The 21412-nt window shown below is 45.5% G+C and overlaps 1 protein-coding gene across 1 annotated transcript in view; it reads right to left on the bottom strand.

The window, feature by feature from the left end:
- LOC143293693 (uncharacterized) overlaps window positions 1-21412 on the bottom strand; it is a 79711-nt gene that overhangs the window by 17263 nt on the left and 41036 nt on the right. The window contains exon 2 of the mRNA XM_076604868.1: window positions 17129-18435. Coding sequence (XP_076460983.1) covers window positions 17129-18435 — 1307 coding nt within the window. The remainder of the gene's footprint in view (window positions 1-17128; window positions 18436-21412) is intronic.

Below are 21412 nucleotides of genomic sequence, written 5' to 3'. Positions count from 1 at the left end.
ACAGCGTCGTCTGGACATTCGAGATGTCACACTGTGTATTGACAGAATTTTTAAAAGCAAACAAACAGATAATAATGAATCTATCTAAAACCACACGCATACTTTATCATTCAGTTTACGAGGACAGGGTCAGAGTGGCTATCTACTTCATTGTTTCTCTCTGTTTATGTTCACGATAATCTGTTGGTGGATTGGCCGTAATGCGCGTGCCATTCTATTTGATTTTGATATGATTTGATATGGATATCCATATCCTAGGTCGAAGACCAAGCTCTAGACGCTTTTCAGATCGGAGTCAATTGCACAAGAGGTTCCCACCTGGCTAGAGCCGACTGACGGCTTCCGTTGGGCGCCCATCATTCGTTTCCTGAGTCATTCAATCAGATTTCAGGCACGCACACGTACACCCTCAGACAGACATGTAACATCTTACGTGCATGAGTATTTTGCTTATTTACCGCGCCATGAAGAAACAGTGGAGTGTGTGTTTTTTTTGTTTTTTTTTCTATTCTGAACATGATAGTCAAGAAGGTCATATCATTAAAGGGAACGTGACAAAGACCTCTAATCTGCATCATTTTCTCAGCTTCTCGGTCATTGTTTCGTTTTGCAGCTTGGGAGGTGGATAACGTGGTGACAAACATTACATGTGACATCCTTAAGCATCTTCTCCGCTACGTAAATCCCAAGTTATCCCTGTGTCACCCTAAAGTCTGCTATCTTTCTCGGCAAAGCCCTTTCTTTGTAAGAAAAGGAAAAAGAGGAGGGAGTACTTAGTATAACGGGGCACACACACACACACACACACACACACACAATCACACACACACATACATACACACGCGCATGCACACACACCACACACACACACACACAGAAGACAAGACAAGACAAGATAAAAATCTTTATTTTCGAAGATAACAGGTAAGCGCTGGTGCGCTTTTTTTACATTCAATCCGAGCCCTAAAACAGGGTCTGCACTACACAATATTACACAAGTCATAAGTATACACTACATAATGCTACATACATGCATCAGCATGGTAATAACACACACACACACACACACACACACACACACACACACACACACAGAGGCTATCTGGAAGATTTTTTGGTATAAAGACAGACACTGAAACACACACACACACCACACACACACACACTCACACGCGCACACACACACACACACATACACAAAATAACAACAAAAACCCAACAACAAAACAACAACAACGACAAAAACCATTCACACACAGACACACACACACAGACACATACACACAGAGGCGATCTGGAAGATTTTTTTGTGTAAAGATAGACACTGAAACACACACACACACACACACACACACACACACTATTCCATGCACCCATACTCAAGCAGATGCACAATTCGTACTCCTTCCCTCCATCCCTCCCCCTCCAACTCCCCACCCTACTCCTCCAATTACCAAGTTTTAGCATTCCGGGCCATTTAAGCTTCACAGGGCATGTTGTTAGCAAGCAGTCGCCTGTGCGATTAGCGAAGCGGCGGAGGTCTGGTCTCCCGGGAGGCTGAGGATTGGCACCACCCATGCCAGTACGGCCCCCAGTGGACCAGGATTCGTCGGCACATCTTTATGCCAAACGTTTGCCCACCAAGGTGCAACTGCCTTCGTTGTTAATCTCTCAGATTATCGAGACTAGTTGAAACCGTACCGGGACTGACCGAAACCAATCTGAATCGGAACTAGCTAAAACAGTATCGTGACTTTCCGAAAGGAAACAGTATCGTGATCAGCTGAAACCAGACGGTATCGGGACAAGCTGAACCAGTATCGGAACTAGCCGAACCAGTATCGGAATTTGCCGATACCAAACCGTATCGGGACTGGCGTAAACCAAACCGTATCGGGACTAGCTGAACCAGTAACGGGACTGGCTTAAACCAAACCGTATCGGGACTAGCTGAACCAGTAACGGGACTGGCGTAAACCAAACCGTATCGGGACTAGCTGAACCAGTAACGGGACTGGCGTAAACCAAACAGTATCGGGACTAGCTGAAACTGTATCGCTATCAACAGCCTCGCTGGGCTTGGTTATTGTTTTCTCAAGTTTACTGGTGAGTCAGAGTCTTCCTTGTCGATGACATTTTGCTTGGTCTGAACAGTTATGGGAGCGAGATGGGGCAGGGAGGCACACTGACGGAAATGGGAAAGAGGGTGTGAGTGTGAGTGAGAGTGAGTGAGTGTGTGTGTGTGTGTGTGTGTGTGTGTGTGTGTGTGTGTGTGTGTGTGCGTGAACGTGCATGCGTGCGCGTGCGCTCGTGTGCAAACGTGCGTGCTTTAAATGATCAGCCAGTGCCTGATTCAATCCCTGTTCGGACTCTCTCTCTCTGAGCGCGGGAAGCACACACGCACACACCCATTGTCCGCAGACGGTCTGCAGGCTAGTATGCAAACACACACGCGCGCGCCGCGAGCGTATGCAGACAACGTGCTAAGACATAATTGTGCAAAGACGTTGATCTCAATCTCGGATCCAAGCCAGCACGTGTGTATGCATGCATGGGTGCCTGACGAAACAGTCAGACGACAGCATTAATGCTTGACTCTACAGTCTGTCGCCGGGTGGTGAAGTATACTGAATCAGGCCCGGTTCTGGAGAACGTCAATACAATAACAGTAGTCAGATGAGGGGGTGCAGCATCACTGCTCGTCATTCTCTGGGCCAGGAACCACGCCGAAAGGTGAGAGATAAAGACTAATGAATGACACCGTCAAAACCACCCAGGCAGGAAATGCGAAACGTGAAACGTCCGTCGCACTCAATTGCATGCACAAACACGCATGTCTGTGCAGAAGAGTGTGCGTGTGCCTCCGCGCTCTGAGAGAGAGAGAGAGAGAGAGAGGAGGGTGGAGGGGGGGGAGATGCCGAATCTTGAAGATTCTTTGCACATTGACAGGCATTGAAGCAGGTACTGGCCGAACATTAAAGTGCACACACACCACAACACACACACACACACACACGCACAACCACACGCGCACGCTGTCCCTTTCCTTCAACATGGCATGAAGATGTGAGAACGAGGCTTTCTATTATTTACCCCTGACAAAAGTTGTTCGCCAACTTTTCTCGGAATATGGAGCACCTTTGCGCATGAAATGGTGAGCAAAAAGTTGAGAGTATGTCACTGGAATGTTTATAATATACGAGTTTCCGAGCGTTGAGTCGGTCAGCTTGAGAATTCATGCAGACAACTTATTTGCCCCGTCCGTCCGTCCGTCCGTCTGTCTGTCTGTCTGCCTGTCTTTACCTCATCAGCTCACCAAGTCTTCATACATGACATCAGAGAAAGCGAATGAGAGGGAGGGAGGGAGGGAGGGAGGGGAGAGAGATAGAGAGAGACAGACAGACAGACAGGCAGAGACAGAGAGATAGGTAGACAGGTAGATAGATCTGATGGAGAGAGAGAGAGAGAGAGAGAGAGAGATGGGTAAACAGAGAGAGGGATGGTGTTGTGATGGCTCACTTTGGACATGTAAAAATCACACCATCCTCCATCAGGTTCCCAGCTGGGAAGCCAATAAACCTTTTTTTTTTTTTTTTTGCTGTGTGCTTTTAACCTCCTTCCCCCCTCTGAAATTAGCCGGCAAGTGTAAAACATCCCCCCCCCCCAATTCCCTGTCCCCCTAAGTGATGGAGAGCCCGTCAGGCCGTTCACACGACACACCAAAACACTGTCCCCAAAGGAGTCACTCACTGCCTGCAGGCGACAACCATCTGCGGAAGAAATGTGACAACTGCGACAGCTCTCTGTCTGTCTCTCTGTCTGTCTGTTCGTGTGTGTCTGTCTCTCTCTGTGTGTCTGAGTCTCTGTCTCAAGAGATAATATGGAACTCATTACTATATATTACTACTGTAAGGAGTTAAGGGGCTGTAAGAAGTTAAGGGCCGAAACACTTGACTGAGGGGGGCTTCTTCTCTGAAGACCTTGTACTGTCCAGCTCTCCCTAGGGTTTCGCATCACTGTATTTATATAAAGCCTTAAAAAGACGCGCAGTTGCTGTTAATTAGTAATATATATTGTTTGATGAGATGTTTTCTTTGTATACGATTACGATTGTAACTTACTCGTTCAGGTCCCTTCAGAATGGGCCGATGGTGTTCTGAATAAATATCATTTCATTACACTTCTCTCTCTCTCTCTCTCTCTCTCTACACACACACACACACACACACATATATATATATATATATATATATATATATCAGCACACATGCATGCACACGCGTACGCTCACGTACACCCACATTTTTACATTACTATACCAGTTGTTAGTCTAGAAAATGATGAAAATGCAAAAAAATACACATGAAAGTGAATACCTCAGTGCAGAAAGAAGGACCATTTTCATCCGAAAGAAAGCAATACATTGTGTTTAAAGCACGCGTCACTCACTCAAACCAGGTAACCTGATGAGTATGAAAGAGAAAAAGGAAAATGATGGACATGTGTGGATGTATATCAAATTCATGAGAACGTAAGTATTCACGCAAGGAAAATGATGGACATGTGTGGACGTATATCAAAGTGGAAATTAATGAGAACGTAAGTATTCACGTGAGGAAAATGTTAAACATGTGTGGACGTATATCAAAATGGAAATTAATGAGAACGTAAGTATTCACGTAAGGAAAATGTTGAACATGTGTGGATGTATATCAAATTAATGAGAACGTAAGTATTCACGTAAGGAAAATGTTGAACATGTGTGGACGTATATCAAAATGGAAATTAATGAGAATGTAAGTATTCATGCAAGGAAAAGGATGAACATGTGTGGAGGTATATCAAATGGAAATTAATGAGAACGAAATTAATTACGCAAGGAAAATGATGGACATGTGTGGACGAATATCCAAACGGAAATTTATAAGAACGTAAGTAATTACGCAAGGAAAAGGATGAACATGTGCAGCCGAATATCAAAATGGAAATTAATGAGAACGTAAGTATTCACGTAAGGAAAATGATGGACATGTGTGGACGTATATCAAAATGGAAATTAATGAGAACGTAAGTATTCACGCAAGGAAAAGGATGAACATGTGTGGAGGTATATTAAATGGAAATTAATGAGAACGAAATTAATTACGCAAGGAAAATGATGGACATGTGTGAACGTATATCAAAATGGAAATTTATGAGAACGTAAGTATTCACGCAAGGAAAATGATGGACATGTGTGGACGTATAAGTGGAGTGATGGCCTAGAGGTAACGCGTCCGCCTAGGAAACGAGAGAATCTGAGCACGCTGGTTCAAATCACGGCTCAGCCGCTGATATTTTCTCCCCCTCCACTAGACCCTGAGTGGTGGTCTGGACGCTAGTCATTCGGATGAGACGATAAACCGAGGTCCCGTGTGCAGAACGCACTTAGCGCACGTAAAAGAACCCACGGCAACAAAAGGGTTGTTCCTGGCAAAATTCTGTAGAAAATCCACTTCGACAGGAAAAACAAATAAAACTGCACGCAGGGGAAAAAAAAAGAAAAAAAAAAGAGAAAAAAAGGGTGGCGCTGTAGTGTAGCGCCGCGCTCTCCCTGAGTAGAGCAGCCCGAATTTCACACAGAGAAATCTGTTGTGATAAAATGAAGTACAAATAAAAATATCTAAATGGAAATTAATAAGAACGTAAGTATTCACGTAAGGAAAATGATGGACATGTGTGGACGTATATCTAAACGGAAATTTATGAGAACGTAAGTAATTACGTAAGGAAAGTTATGAACATGTGTGGACATATATCAAAATGGAAATTTATAAGAATGTAAGTATTCACGCAAGGAAAAGGATGGACATGTGTGGACGAATATCAAAATGGAAATTTATATGAACGTAAGTAATTACGCAAGGAAAATGATGGACATGTGTGGACGAATATCAAAACGGAAATTTATAAGAACGTAAGTAATTACACAAGGAAAATGATGGACATGTGTGGACGAATATCAAAACGGAAATTTATATGAACGTAAGTAATTACGCAAGGAAAATGATGGACATGTGTGGACGAATATCAAAATGGAAATTTATATGAACGTAAGTAATTACGCAAGGAAAATGATGGACATGTGTGGACGAATATCAAAACGGAAATTTATAAGAACGTAAGTAATTACACAAGGAAAATGATGGACATGTGTGGACGAATATCAAAACGGAAATTTATAAGAACGTAAGTAATTACGCAAGGAAAATGATGGACATGTGTGGACGAATATCAAAACGGAAATTTATAAGAACGTAAGTAATTACGCAAGCAAACATGCTGGCCAGTAAGAAAACAAGGGAGTGAGTGAGAAAGTGAGACTTTACAGGGCGCAGCTGGAGAAATTGTTGAAACGCGAAAAAAAAATTATGTACGAATATAACGAACGGGTCTTGAGGAATCCAGGTCACTGAAGAAAGCAGTCGTCACACAGTTTATGCCTTAGTATTTGAACCTCAAATGCACGAAACTCGTGAAGGTACCAGTGTTTTGTTTCAGCTGAGTGTTTTCTTTTTTCATCCTCCAGGATACTCCACGAATAGGTTCGTTCGTTCTCTCTCTGTGTCTCTCTGTCTCTATCTCTGTCTCAGTCTGTCTGTCTGTCTGTCTGTCTGTCTCTCTCTCACACACACACACGCACACACACACAGAACTGGCTCTATCACACGCACACACACACACACAAGACTGGTTTTTATTTTCTTTGCCCATATTTGAAAGCTTGCTGGATACACGACTTTGTTCTTTCGCTTTCGGAGGAAGCTGACTGCACATGTGTAACTGTGGCGAAAGGGGTTTGCAGGCAGAGACAAAGCCACGTCCACCATTTTCCTGCCAAATTCAAACACGCCTACGGAAGCAGAGGAGAGTAGAGAGAATGAACTGTATCAATAACTGGAGACTGACTTTCACCCTCATAGTTACATCTACCATTCTCCTGCTAAATTTGTCTATGAAAGTAGAGGAGAGTGGTGAATTTGGGAATGGACTGCATCAATAACTGTAGACTCACACGCACGCTTATAGTTCATGGCATTTCTTAAAAACAACAACAAAAAACCCCAAGAAACAACAACAACAAATAAACACAACTACAGAAAACAACAAAAACAAAACTGATAGCAATTTAACTTTCATTCTGGGAGAAAAAAACACACACAAAAACCAAACAAACAAAACCAAAAACGAACCATGGCTAGGTAAACATGAACAAATCTTTTTTTTTTATTTTAGGATTATTCGTTTCGAAAGGAAACAATACAGTTACTGCAGTGTGTGGTCCCTCCTTGGATGTGCACTGTCTTAAAGATGTGTTCATTTCATAACCACACACGCATATTATTGTTTGTTCTTACTGTGTACCCGGCAGTCAGGCACAAACCGCAAACCACACATGTTGTGGTCAAACGAACAGAAGAGTACACACATTCATTCAGTTGTGTGTGTGTGTGTGTGTGTGTGTGTGTGTGTGTAAAGGGTTCTGCTATTTATAGCACCCCCCCCCCCCATCCCCCCCACTCATTCCTGACCCTCCTCTTAACACCTTTCCATTTAACGTGGTGTGAAAACCCGAGCCTCTCCCACCCTGTGATGTCATTCCTCCCCCTTACCAGACCGCAGAAGCGTGAAAGTGTGGACGATCAGAAACACGGCAGCCTGAGATCAAGAAGTGTCCGTCTTGTGTGTTCTGGCTCCGCCTGTCGCCCCAAAGCTCTGTCATTACCGGCTTGCGCAGTGCCGACAGACCGAAAACATACTGTGGTCAATGTCACAGAGACGTCACGCCGGGCAGAACGTACCCACTGACCTGTTTACCTGAAGTGCTTGAGGGGGGGAAAGAACACAAAAAGAAAACAAACAAACAGAAAAACAAGTGTTGTTAATCCCCAGTCTTCTAAAAGCTTCAGTGCGTACGACATCCTCAATGGAATTTCGTATGTGCAGTTAGCGTACTGATTTTTGTTTCGCAGTTCATCACGAGAATCTTCGACAGCAGAGAAACCACAATCTGGCAATAAACTGTTGGAATCTGGTCAAATTACTGAAACAGCTCAGGTGCTTGTTACACTTTTCTCTACCTCTTGAAACAACGTCTCTTCTTTTTCTTCCCCCCCCCCCACTCCCTCTCTCACCCACACCATCCCCTTCACCCACTGCATTAAGAAATGTAAAACAAACAAACACGACAACGACAACAAATCTTTACACAACAACCAATCGCTCAAACAACAGCGTGTAATATAAATCTAACACCGGGCTGTTCTCTTCATCGGTCTGAGCTGTTCTAAAGCGACAAGTTTAACATCTTTATGTTCTGCCGGCAGCTTTCGTGTGTGTGTGTGTGTGTGTGTGTGTGTGGGTGGGGGGTGGGGGGGTGGGGGGGTTAAGGGGGAGTGTAGGTGGCTGCTTGTGTGTGTGTGTGTGTGTGTGTGTGTGTGTGTGTGTGTTCTCCGAAGCGGGACAATTCATTTAATCAGAACCATCTTGATTTGATTGAACGTAGGTTATGACACGCGTTTCTCTGAGCGACCTGCAGTCCAGCGCTTCGCGGTGTTGTGTTTTGAGGACATTGCGTCACGAAGTTGTGGGTTTTTCAAAATCCATAATTCGCCTCTGCTTTCAGGTGCATATAATACGAGGGAAAAGATGGGCTTGTGCGTGTATCATCGGAGACTTTCTTCATTCTTGATAAACTGTCCACCCCCGAAAACGGAGTATGGCTGCCTACATGGCGGGGTAAAAAAGGTCATACACGTAAAAGCCCACTCGTGTGCATACGAGTGAACGTGGGAGTTGCAGCCCACGAACGCAGAAGAAGAAGAAGAAGAAGAAGAAGAAGAAGATAAACTGTCCATCAATGCTGTGTGAACAAGCGGTTTAGCTCAAAGGCTCTGCTTGACCATATCTAGCGTAGCAGTTTGAAAGAGAAAAACGAGAGAATTTGAACACAGCCCTGTTGCCACGAAAAAAAGAGTTGTGGAGCAAAGAGGCAGAACAGAATTTGAATGAACAACATTATGAAGCTCAGTCAGCAGCAGCGTGCTTACAATAACCTGATCACTGAGCTTGGTTTTGATGGAGATCTCATCAAGAAAAACATCCGACTAACAAGGGAGCAGTGTGCTCAAGTAATGGACTTGGTAGAAATAATGGTGGTGGTGGTGGTGGTGGTGGTGGTGTGTGTGTGTGTGTGTGTGTGTGTGTGTGTGTGAGAGAGAGAGAGAGAGAGAGAGAGAGAGTGTGTGTGTGTGTGTGTGTGTGTGTGTGTGTGTGTGAGAGAGAGAGAGAGAGAGAGAGAGAGAGAGAGAGAGAGAGAGTGTGTGTGTGTGTGTGTGTGTGTGAGTGTGTGTGTGGTTCTCATCAAATAGCCTCAACAGAAAAGAGACCTGCCCAAAGACTGGGTGAGATTCGCATGCGATGTCAAACGTTTCGCTCCCACATCCTAAAGAAACGTTTCTCAGCGAAGTTCGTGCGAAATTCGGGTGTATGAATTTTCGCAATAATAAAATTAGATGCGATTTCTGTTCTTTCAGTGCGAAGTTGGTAATCTGGGGGTGGGGGGGCTGGGGGTGGGGGGGGGGAACCCAACCCTTCATGTCCCTCTCGGTCAATAACTGTCATCGGTGTACAGGCACGGAAGCCGCCAGCATGGAGATTGGCGGAGTTTGTTTGGTTTGAGTGACTGTGTGGAAAGGGGGAGGAATCTGGTAGACACAACAGTTCTGTTTGGTTTGGCTGCTACATCTGATTGGACGCTGTCCATACACGGCTGGTGGTACTACCATCAGAAAGAGCGGCAGTTTGAAATCTTGCTTTGATGGAAACTCGTAAAGTTCCCTAAGACCTGCGCATGGTTTGGGCTGATAGCCACATTTATTCACCGAACGCCGTAAAGTTGAAAAAGAAACACAAGAAATCAGTGCTCATCTTTGCACGCACCAACCGAACGCAACACTTGCCGAAATGAACTAAACGCATTCAGTTCACATGATGCTCAGAAGCGTTTTTGAAGTCAAGCGCTTGAAATAGTATGATTATCACGAAGATATTAGGAATATGCATTTATCTAGTCCTCCAAAAGTGTCAAACGTGGATAACAAATTGGCTGTCAGACTGCCTTTGAGCCGGGGAGCCTGCAGGAATCAACATATTTCGGCATCACAAGACAGAGTGGAAGCAGACATGGGGAATAGGGCGAGCGAGCAAAGAGGGAGGGTAGCTGATCAAAGAGTGCACAACTCATCTCACCTGTGAACAGAACCTCTGATTAGTATTTTTAAATACACTTATTTTTGCGGTTCTGCGTGGAGGCGTTCACAGGTAGTGAACAGGAAGCAACATCCAGACAGTGGGAAAGAACTCACTGCCCTGATAGCTGTAAAAAGCTATGGAGACCTTTCGCCTTTTTTATTATCTTTTTTAAAACATGCTGCTTTCATGAAGTTCCTGTGCTCTGGGTATTTAGTTTCTTTGTGTACTCTTTTCCTTCCCTCCACAGAGCTGCTGAAACCATGTCAAGTCATTGCAACAAATTAGTCCTTATGACTCCTCCGCCTTTTGAATGAAACAGTGCTTCTAACCCTCACGTTTGTGGGCACCTGTTTGAATCTCTGGGACTCGGAAGTGAAATGTAGCCAGTTTGGGTCACAGTCACACACACACACACACACTCACACACACACATACACACACACAGACGCGCGCGCATTCGAGAGAGAAAGAGCTAACCAAGAATCAGAAAAAAGGCAGTGACACTGCTGATATTCTTTCACAACTCGCCCATTTCACGTATTTTTGTGCGTGTGTACATGCGTGCAGTGCGCGTTTGTGTATGTGTGCGTGCGTGTCAGTGTGAGTGCGTGTGTGAGTATGTGTGCATGCAGCGCGCATAATATATGACAAAACGCAGCCTGACAGATGTGGCATAAAGCACATGTTATTATGTATAATAATGCAACGTCGACGAATTGTCGGTTACTGGGGTACGGACAAAGATGAAGCAGGAAGAGAATGAAAAAGAGAGCGGATACATCTGAACAGGTTGTTTGCTTGAGAGAAAGTGTGTGTGTGTGTGTGTGTGTGTGTGTGTGTGTGTGTGTGTGTGTGTGTGTGTGACAGAGAGAGAGAGAGAGAGAGAGAGAGAGAGAGGGAGAGACAGATAGACAGACAGATCGAGAGACAGACACAGAGAGAAAGAAGGCTGTTATTTTTTTGACTCATCAAGCATTCTCAAAAAGCACACGAGACGTGAAATGTCGACCTACATTCGCCGACAGCGGCCTCGACTTTGTCTGTCTGTCTTCGTTTCCGCTGGATGAATGGGCTTGCATGCTCATATGGCTGCCTGGTTGCGAACAATCCTCTCCCCCTCCCCCCCACGCCCTTCCCAACCCCTTCCCGCACTTCTCACCCACCCCCTCCCTCCCTTTCTTTAATCCTGTGCTTTGTGTCCTCGTCATTAAGACCCCGGGACTGTCGGCTGCTGCCTGTCAACTTCTTTAAGCCGTGGCTGACAAACCCTCACTTTCCCACCCACCCACCACCACCTCCCTCAGCCCCATCCCCATTCCACCCTCTTTCCCTTCCACCCCCCCCCTCATCCCCCCGTCTCAAACCTCCACCCTCCTTCATCTCCTCCCTTCCTCTGATCCTCCCCCCCCCCACACACACGCCCTCCCAAACCCCCCGTGACTTGCATGGCTGCCAAGTTGGCAAACAACTATTTGATACAGCGATAAAAGGTGCATTAGTGCACTGATTACACTGTCAATACGTTGTTCAGCGGGGGACCTCACTGGCCCAGTTGACTGACAAATTGCTGAACAGGTCAGGAAAGAACGGCCACACGGCGCTGAAATCCACGCTGGAGACCACTGGTTATGTATACTTAAAATGTAAAAAATAATAACAACGATATTAAAAGCTATTGCATCATTCTTTCAGCCCCCACTCTCTCTCTTTTACACCACATTTCGCGCGCACAGGCGCACACACTTTTCACATGAAAAACAATACATGCGGGCACCACGCTCTTTTTACGCTTTCATGCAGTCGATCAGTTACACTTCTAGCTTCTGTGTAACTATTACCATGAATTATCTATATATCAACTATCTAAACAATTTCCATTAACTCTTTCTGTCCCACCTAGTCGCTGAAGAGAACGAAGGAGGTGTCTGTTTTGTGACAGATTGAGAAAGGCTTGTTTGTGAACGAGAGTGGGTTCTTGTCCAGCAGAATTATACAGTCCCTGCTTCGGGATCGGGAGTGGGGGGAGGGGGGGGGGGGAAGGGGGGAGGGGGGAGGGGGGGGGGGAGGCGAGAAAGAGAGAGAGAGACAGACAGGCAGACAGACACACAGAGACAGAGACAGACAGACAGACAATCAGATGGAAAGAGGGAGAGAGAGAGACAGAGAGAGAAAAAGAGGGAGAGAAAAAAGAGAGACACACAGAGACAGACACACAGAGAGAGACAGACGGAGGGAGAGAGAGAGATAGTGTGATAGACAGACAGAGAGACAGAGGGAGAGAGAGTGACAGACAGACAGACAGACAGACAGACAGACACACACACACACACACACACACACAGAGGAAATGGCAGAGAGAGAGAGAGAGGAAATGGCACAGAGAGAGAGAGAGAGAGAGAGAGAGAGAGAGAGAGGAAATGGCAGAAAGAGAGAAAGAGAGAGAGAGGAAATGACAGAGAGAGAGAGAGAGAGAGAGAGAGAGAGAGAGAGAGAGAGAACGAACGAACGAACGAAGTTTTTTTTTTTTATTGAGGGAAGTGGAATAAGCATACATGTGCTTTTTTTCATCCAGCCCTCAGGGCAAATGGAAAATGAAAATGAATCAAAACATCCACAAAGTAGCAAAGAGATGAAGAAATAAAGACATGACATTCACATTCACATTTAAACATGCACATCTACATAATCATGATACAAACATCATATCATGAAGGAAAAAGATCAAACCCCCCCCCCCTCCAAGAGAGAGAGAGAAAGAGAGAGAGAGAGAGAGAGAGAGAGAGAGAGAGAGAGGAGAACGAGGGCATGGGCAGTTGCTATCAATCATATCAAGCATCTGCATGACAAGTCACAGTAAGTCATGGCCTGGTTTATCTACTCGTCTCCGGCAGGTAGGACGATACAATCAATACACACCACATCATGGAACAAAACAATGAAAAATGACATTATTATGAGTGGAGGTTTTTTGGTCCGACATTGATGATAAGTTTTATGGAATGAGCTGAGAGCTTCGTCTCCGATCGAGGACAGGCTGCTCTTCAGGTATCCGTATCATTCATTCATTCATTCATTTATAGACTGACAAGGGTTTTGGCTCCGAAATAAAACATTTTTATGACCTCCCCCCACCCCAAACAAAAACCCCACAAACAAAAAAAAATAACACAAAAGCAACAACAACATATTTAGGTCTCGTCTCTTTCCTTCGCTGCTTTGCTTGATTTTGACTACACAGAAACACAAACAACAACGACAACAACATGAACAACAACAACAACACACACACACACACACTGACGAACACGTGGCCAGGGTAATGGCAATCGTTCTGTCCATCAAAAGGTTAGACTCGCGGTGAATCGCCGTCGAGAGGTTTAAACTACACAGACACACACATCAAAAGAACGCCCTGCTAAGACCGGATACGGAAACAAGCCAAGCGGAAACGTTCCCCAGCCGTGGCGGCTATCCTCGTTCTCAAGGCGGTCAGAGCAATGGTTAATTTGTCACGAAAAGCACCGCGGCTTCTGCTGCCTAATCCGCCAATAAAAGGCGAAAGTCAGACGTGTATGACTGATGGTAACGATAACAATGAAGGGTATAAACACTGGGTAACTGGAGAGTGAACGCCGGGGCCCTATTTTGAGTTTGCGTAGTGCCGGGGCTAATGATCAGCAAACACGTACTGATTTGTATCTGAGGAATTTTGAACACTTGGCGTGGAATGCGGGGGTCTGTCGGTCTGGCACGCACAAAAAGATTTGGTAAATTGTTTATTGTCTTGGCATAGGTCCGTGTTCTTTGATATCTAGATAAGACGGACCCTCTCCGCATAAAGTAGGTACTCCTGTCGCACGCTGATTTACACAAGTGCACAAACGCACGTCCCTAAGTGCGATGAGAATGACAGGTAAAGAAGAGGTGACTGAGTGTATGTATGTATGTGTGTGTGTGTGTGTGTGTGTGTGTGTGTCGAGGTAGAAAGACGCAAGGAGAGAGAGAGAGAGAGAGATCGTCATAGTCATTGTCTCTGTAGGTCAGCCGACCATGACACCTACAGATCTAAGACTATGAAAACAAGAAAAAACAAACAAACAACAACAACAAAAAAACACACACAAAAAACAAACAACAACAAAAACCCCGTTAACCATAAAGTACCCCGCCAACAATACCCCTTCCTCTCCCCGCTACTAAATGTGTGCAACAGGTACGTATGTTGTTGATTTCGTTTGTATCATTTTCAACTCGAATAGGAATTTTTGAAAAAGCGTTTTGTTTTTAACACATTACAGGCGATTACAGCACAGTATTGGTAATTATCTCACGAGCAAGTTCAAAACCACAGTTAAATCACATTAAGTCCAAGTGCAAAATGAAAACATTAGGAACTTCAACTGATGTAAAGTTACCTTCGAACGCAAAACTCTACAAACAAACAAGCAAAAAAAGAAAAAGCAAACGAAACATCAACACGCACTCTCACAAGAATACGTGGAGAAGACTAAGGACAATCCAGACCAAACCAAAGCCGTTACTGTTCCAGTGTGGTGACAGTATTGTACCTGAAGTCGTGCTTTGGTGTAGTTAGTGTACACCTAAGAAATTAGATGTCATGGATCCTTCAGGCAGACAGACAGAGAAACAAGCTTAAGAATACGTAAATAACAAAGCATGAGTTCATAAGACGCATATCACGATGCTAGACTGAACTACAATTATCTCCAGCCTCAAGCAGTTGAAACACTTTATGATCCCACGAGTGCACAAGTTATAACCGAGAAACAAAGACCTGGATCACGACAAAGGAAGGCGGAAATGCAATACGCTGTTTGTGATGCGGTTAAAATGGGGGTGTCACTCATCACATGCCCCAGTTCGCGATCACTCAGGTCAGATACGTGCAAACCGACGGGTGCCTTAAACCCCCTTTGTATTTGAACGCGTGCAGGGGATCAAATATGCACTGAAGGCCCCGTGACCTCAAGGCAGCCCAGCATTCGATGGATTACCGAAAAATAAACACACGCAGCATGCATCATCCCATTCCCGATATGGAGCACAGCCAGCTACCAAAGTGACAAGGTAAATCGGTTGAATTCAGAGTTGTAGCAAGAATGTGCCAAACACAAATAATCACAATCAAAAGTATAACCTAACATGCAGTGAAAAAACCAGACTTGCAATACATCTGAATGCCTTCGAAGTTCGTGAGCAGCATATATCAGCTGTTTTTTGTTTGTTTTTTCCCCCTCAGTTTTTGACAGTTCGAAAAATAGTTAAAAAAAAAAAGAATTAAAAAAGACACAGTTTTAAACATTGATTTGTAAATCGTTTTATTTCATTTTATTTTCAACATGGTTTTCTTTATGTCACCAACGGTCAGTTGTGCAAATAACAATCTTTTTCAATGACTGGGAATTAACATCAAAACAACATTAGTTGTACTGATCTATTACAGCCTAAACTGTTTCCGATTAATCGTAGAATATAACAATGTTCTGTCATTATGTTGTGTGAAAAAAATCCTTTATACGCGCTTACCTTGCGGCTCTGAGTGCTTTCAACAATACATGTGGCACGAATTAGGACAACAGCGTGCACATGTTCGGAATCCAAAGGACGTGTCTGCAACGCAGAATTTCAAACATGTGTGTGTGTCAGACGAAGAACACAGGCCAGGGCGGGGTGGTATGTAAATTTTTTCTCGGTCAGAAAGGTAAGAGGGTGCAGAACCGATCAATGAATAGAAATATATACCAGTTACTTTGGTCTTTCTTCTCTTGGTGTTTGCAAACAAGCTTTAATGTAACTTATGAAGAAATGAAGCGTACGGGTGTTTGCGACATGTTTTCAGTATCGGATGATTGTAGAATGGTTTTCCTTTATCTTTCTCTCCCCCCTTCCCGTCTTTCTATTTTTTAAAACAAAAAACAAAACAACCTAGCCAACTTCTTGTGGTAAAGGGATCTGATGTGTGGCCAGACTTCAAGCCTATAAGCCGTGTGAAGACAGAGGGTTTAAGGTGGATCAGGACCTTTTAATAGGTTTCCTTGCAATCTCCCAGGGATCATCTTCATAGCGCACCTGCACAGACAATATAATGCATGAGATACTACTTCTGACATGAAGCCAGAAACATAGGGGGCCTTGATGTTCCTACGGCGCGGATTGTATAGAAGAAGAAGAAGAAGCAGAAGAAGAAGAAACTCGCTCACCCTAAACACCTTCATTCATGGCCAGGGTGTGACGGGGAAACCAACTTGTCAACTACATTTTACGACAGGCATTAAACTGTTGGCAGGCGAAACACGAGACGTTGAATGTTCCTTCGAAGATCTGGTGCCTGTGTGTTTATTTGTGTGGCGTTTTAAATGTTTATATGTGTGGAAAACTTGAATTATAATCGGAAAAAAATTGTGAGGGCGAGTTTCCGGCTTTCGAGACCGCTGGGCGTGAGGGTGGTCTCCATTCAGAATTATCACGTCAAACACGTCACCTCCCTCTCTTAACGCCCCCGCACCCCCCCCCCCCCACACACACACCCTTGTGCACTTACAATGATGATGCACACACAAACACCTGTGGGTACTCAATAAAGCACACACACACATACACACACACACACACACACACACACACACACACACACACATACACACACAGCTTGCTCATTCGATTTAACATCATAAAGTAAAACATTGACTCTCCCCCTGACCTCCCCACCCAGAGAGAGAGAGAGAGAGAGAGGGAGAGAGAGAGGCAGAGACAGACAGACAGACGGACGGACGGACGGAGGCAGTGAAAAGACTACCCGGTCCATACCCCTTACCTTTGTCAGCGGAAAGGGACAAGTGCCGGAACAGTAATGGGCTTCGAAAGACTTGGGAGAGATAATCCAGTCACCCCAGCCAATATCGGCAAAATCCACCACCAGGCGGTGCCGCGAGCACACCTGCCCGGGGTTGTTGTCCGGCGTGGCCAGGTTGTCATGGTAATCCTCCCACGTCTCGGGCAGCAACACGCGACGTCTGCCCTTCCTGTTCCGCCGGCGGTTCTTCCGCTTCCTGTGTTTCCGTCTCCGCCGCTGACTTTTCTTCTTGGCTTCGGTGCGCTCCATTGGGTAAGGAATGACCCGGCTCTGCTCCAGCCTGTGTCGGTACTCCTTTCTGGCGGTCAGCATGCCTGGGTGTGTCTGAGGTAGGTTGAAGCGGTAGTGGAATTTGGAGTAGTCTGCGGGGTCCTCTGGGATCTCGTTCGTCAATATGGAGCGTTTCTTCCTGTTACTGGAAGACTGTGGTTCACTGTCTGTAAGCGTCGACTTTTCTCTTGTCGGCGTTTTGTTTACTTTCATTGCCGTTTTGTCTAACTTCTTGGATTTTTGCGCGGTGATTTTCACATGGGCGATGTAATCGTCTTTTTTCAATGTGCTTGTACTGTGTTTTTTGATATGAACACCTGTCTTTTTGTTAGATTTGTGCTGTTTTCCGCTGTGGTGTTTTCGACCAAAGCCACGAAACATGTCCAGAATTTGCTGTTCATCAAAGCCATCCTGACCGCTGACCTTGTCATCACCAGTGCCATCAACAGGGACGGGGGTTCCAGCTTCGTCATCACTTTCATTGTCGACGTTTTCTGGTTCTTGCTGATCCTTCTTCCTTCTTTCCTCTGGTTCGGAGTCCTCGTTTCGCTTCAACCGCTCAGCCACAATGTCCAACTCTTCCAGGTTGATGCTCTCTGTCTCGTTGGAGTAGAGAATGAGGAAAGGCATCGAATGGTGCCTGGCGAATTTCTTCAGGGCCAAAGGTTTCATCTTCCCGTTCGGTTTCTCACTCCTGAAGCTGAGAGCGAAGAGGTGTGGCTGCTCCCTGTTGACCAGCAGACAGCTGAGGACCGCCTCTGTCGCCCCGTACAGCTGCCAGCCCTTGGCGGACGACCTCATGATGATGGAACCGGTCTGGCTCAGGTAGTGCGGGGACACCTCGTACAGCACGAGTTCTGTTTCCACACGACTGCGCGAGCGTCGTTTCCGGTGTGTGGATTTCCGTTTGTACAGGTGCACGTGCGCGCGCATCACTTGCTCTGTGGCGGAAACGGAGGAAAGGTTGAAGATGAACATGGCCTCCCCGTTCACCTCCCCTGCACGCAGACATATCGTCACTGTCAGTGAGGAAAGTGTAATATACATCACGATTCAAGACATTTCATAATATTTTCTACCCGAAGACGAACTACCACCCCCACCCCCATTCCCCACGTACCCCCCAAAAAAACAACAACAACCCAAACACACATACAAAAAAACCCCAAGAAACAACAAAACAAAACCACCCCAACATCCAACAAACAACACAAATAACCCAGAAATTAAACACAAAACGCACCCCCCCCCCCTCAAAACACATTCCGTCAGACATCCTTGCGTATTCAGCACACAAGGCGCTTATCCTGTACTCTTTCTTTCTCTATCTCTCTCCCTGTGTGTGTGTGTGTGTGTGTGTGTGTGTGTGTGTGTGCGCGCGCGCGCGCGCGCTGTGTGTGTGTATGTGTGTGTGTGTATGTGCGTGCATGTGTGTTTTGTTTGTTTGTGCGTGTGTGTTTGTGTGTGCGTGTGTATATATGTGTGTGTGTTGTGTGTGCGTGTGTGTGTGTGTGTGTGCACGTGCGAGAGAGAGAGAGAGAGAGAGAGAGAGAGAGAGAGAGAGAGAGAGGGAGAGAGAGAACGATTATTCCTGAAATCTGGACAACAAATGTGGTTATCAACTCATAGACCCTCTTCAACGTTTCATTCAGTCGTATCTCTCGTGTAATCTTGACGTGTTAGTCCGAGCGGTCACTCACGGCGTATCGCAGCATTACGATATTGAACGAACAGTTCATAAACAGCAGCAACTTCATTGTCTGATATAGCCTTTAATTCCGTTGCAGCAGCCAGCTGTGAATAGAAGAGTACAGTGACTGCGTGCGCAAAAAGTCCCAGCCACACCGGGCAAAGAAAAGAGAAAACAAGTGACCCAAACGTGATACTGAGCGCTTGGTCTTTGCAAGAAGCCCCCCCACCAAGAGGTTGAAACCAGTGGTTGACAAGGGAGTGGCGGGTGGGGGACGGAGGTGGATATCAGATCTGAAAGCGAAAAGCGATAAGAAGTAATCCGACTCCATAATTGCATTTTGATAAGCAGGCTACCCCCTTCTACCAGGCCGGGGGGGTTTTGGTGTGGCGCTGTGTCGCCAACGACCGTGGAGTGGTGGTCGACGTGCAGACTGCCGTTCTTTGACAGCAAAGTTCCCGACATCGTCACATCAAAGGGTACAGGGCGCCAATTACTAATGCGAAGATGTTACATTATGGAGAATACCAGTGACGTTCGGACAAAGTGGGAGGGGGGTGGGGGGATATTTAAAGCGAACGTGATATATAATTCTCCTGCTGCATTACTTCATCGACACTGTAATATGTTTGCTGTTTGAACACCTTCCGTTACGTATTTACCCCAGTCCTTTATAATCTTATGAGAACATGAAGTGGTAGTCTAAAACGATGGACAGTTGGCCGGTCGGTAAATAGAACCAATCAAATAATTATTTGTATCTGTATTTGTATTTCTTTTTATTACAACAGATTCCTCTGTGTCAAATTCGGGCTGCTCTCCCAAGGGAGAGCACGTCGCTACACTACAGCGCCACCCATTTTTTTTTTCCTGCGTGCAATTTTATTTGTTTTTCCTATCGAAGTGGATTTTTCTACAGAATTTTGGCAGGAACAACCCTTTTGTTGCCGTGGGTTCTTTGACGTGCGCTAAGTGCATGCTGCACACGGGACCTCGGTTTACCGTCTCATCCGAATGACTGGCGTCCAGACCACCAGTCAAGGTGTAGTGGAGGGGGAGAAAAATATCGGCGGCTGAGCCGTGATTCGAACCAGCGCGCTCAGATTCTCTCGCTTCCTAGGCGGACGCGTTACCTCCAGGCCATAACTCCACTATGCAGGTTCGATCTGCTGTTCAGCAGTGCGGGGGTTTCTGTTCTCTTCAGCAATACTATATGCGATGACGTGTGTGAATGCTAGTCAGTGGAACAGAGCCCCAATCATGCGCAGTGCGAGCGTTTATAGGCCTTGGAGAACCCAAGGCGTCAAAGAATTGTCAACTGTCATGTTCTGCAGGAAAACGGTGGGCCGGAACTATGGTGATGATCATGTGCACACGGTGAGGAAAGACCAGGCCTGTTTATTTCCGGAAACCCTGTGGGGAGCAGTTGAAAACGGAATATACTTCAGCCCGAATATCCGTTTTTGCAGAAACGTGAATGTACATGATTAAGTCAGAGAAATGTCTACCGACACAACAAAATTCTTTAATAAAGTCCTGCTAATGTTGGTGCACCACACATATCTTGGTGTGTCCCGATGTGTTGTTGTGTGTTGGGGGTTGTACTCTGTGCGTTAATAACGGTCGATGGAGCTCAAAGAATTGGTGCAGTGTTGGCAGAGGCCCCAGTGACAGTTGTGGGTGGGAAAAAACACGTCTGGGTAGAGTAAACCATTCTTAAAGTGTGTATTCAGCAGTTCGTGTCTTAACGTCCTCAGCGTGATCGACTACGGACTTGGGCTAACAACACCATCTCAAAGCAACCTCCTAAAATTAGAAAGAGTTCAAAATGAAGCTATGAGGCTGATCCTTGGAACAACAAAAGACAAGCCCACAGAAACCATGCGATACCTGCTTGACCTTCCTTCAGTGCAGGCCAGAAACAAGTTAGAACAGGTTAAGACCTACTTCAAAGCATTAGAAAACCCTCAAAACCCACTGCATGACGCAGTCAAAGAACCAAAAGGCAGCCGTCTAGGACGAGGAAGATCATGGATGGGGCAAGCAGAAGACACAATCCAGCTAGTATGCCGACTACAAGACCTGAAAGAAACAAAAGAATGGGAGAAAAACCCCGAAAACCTCAACCATCTATTCAACACAGCCATTTCACCCACTCTAGGAAGACATTGTGCGGAATGGCCAGAGGGCAAAACTGATGCGGAAGTGAAGCTACTCATAGAAGAAAACAGTAAAGAAGAGGACATCATCATATACACAGATTGCTCAGTCACCAAAGATCAATC

Source organism: Babylonia areolata, chromosome 1 (assembly GCF_041734735.1).
Source record: "Babylonia areolata isolate BAREFJ2019XMU chromosome 1, ASM4173473v1, whole genome shotgun sequence".
Lineage (NCBI taxonomy): Eukaryota > Metazoa > Mollusca > Gastropoda > Neogastropoda > Buccinidae > Babylonia > Babylonia areolata.
Note: the sequence above shows the minus strand (reverse complement) of the source record. Positions and strands in the feature narration are given on the sequence as shown.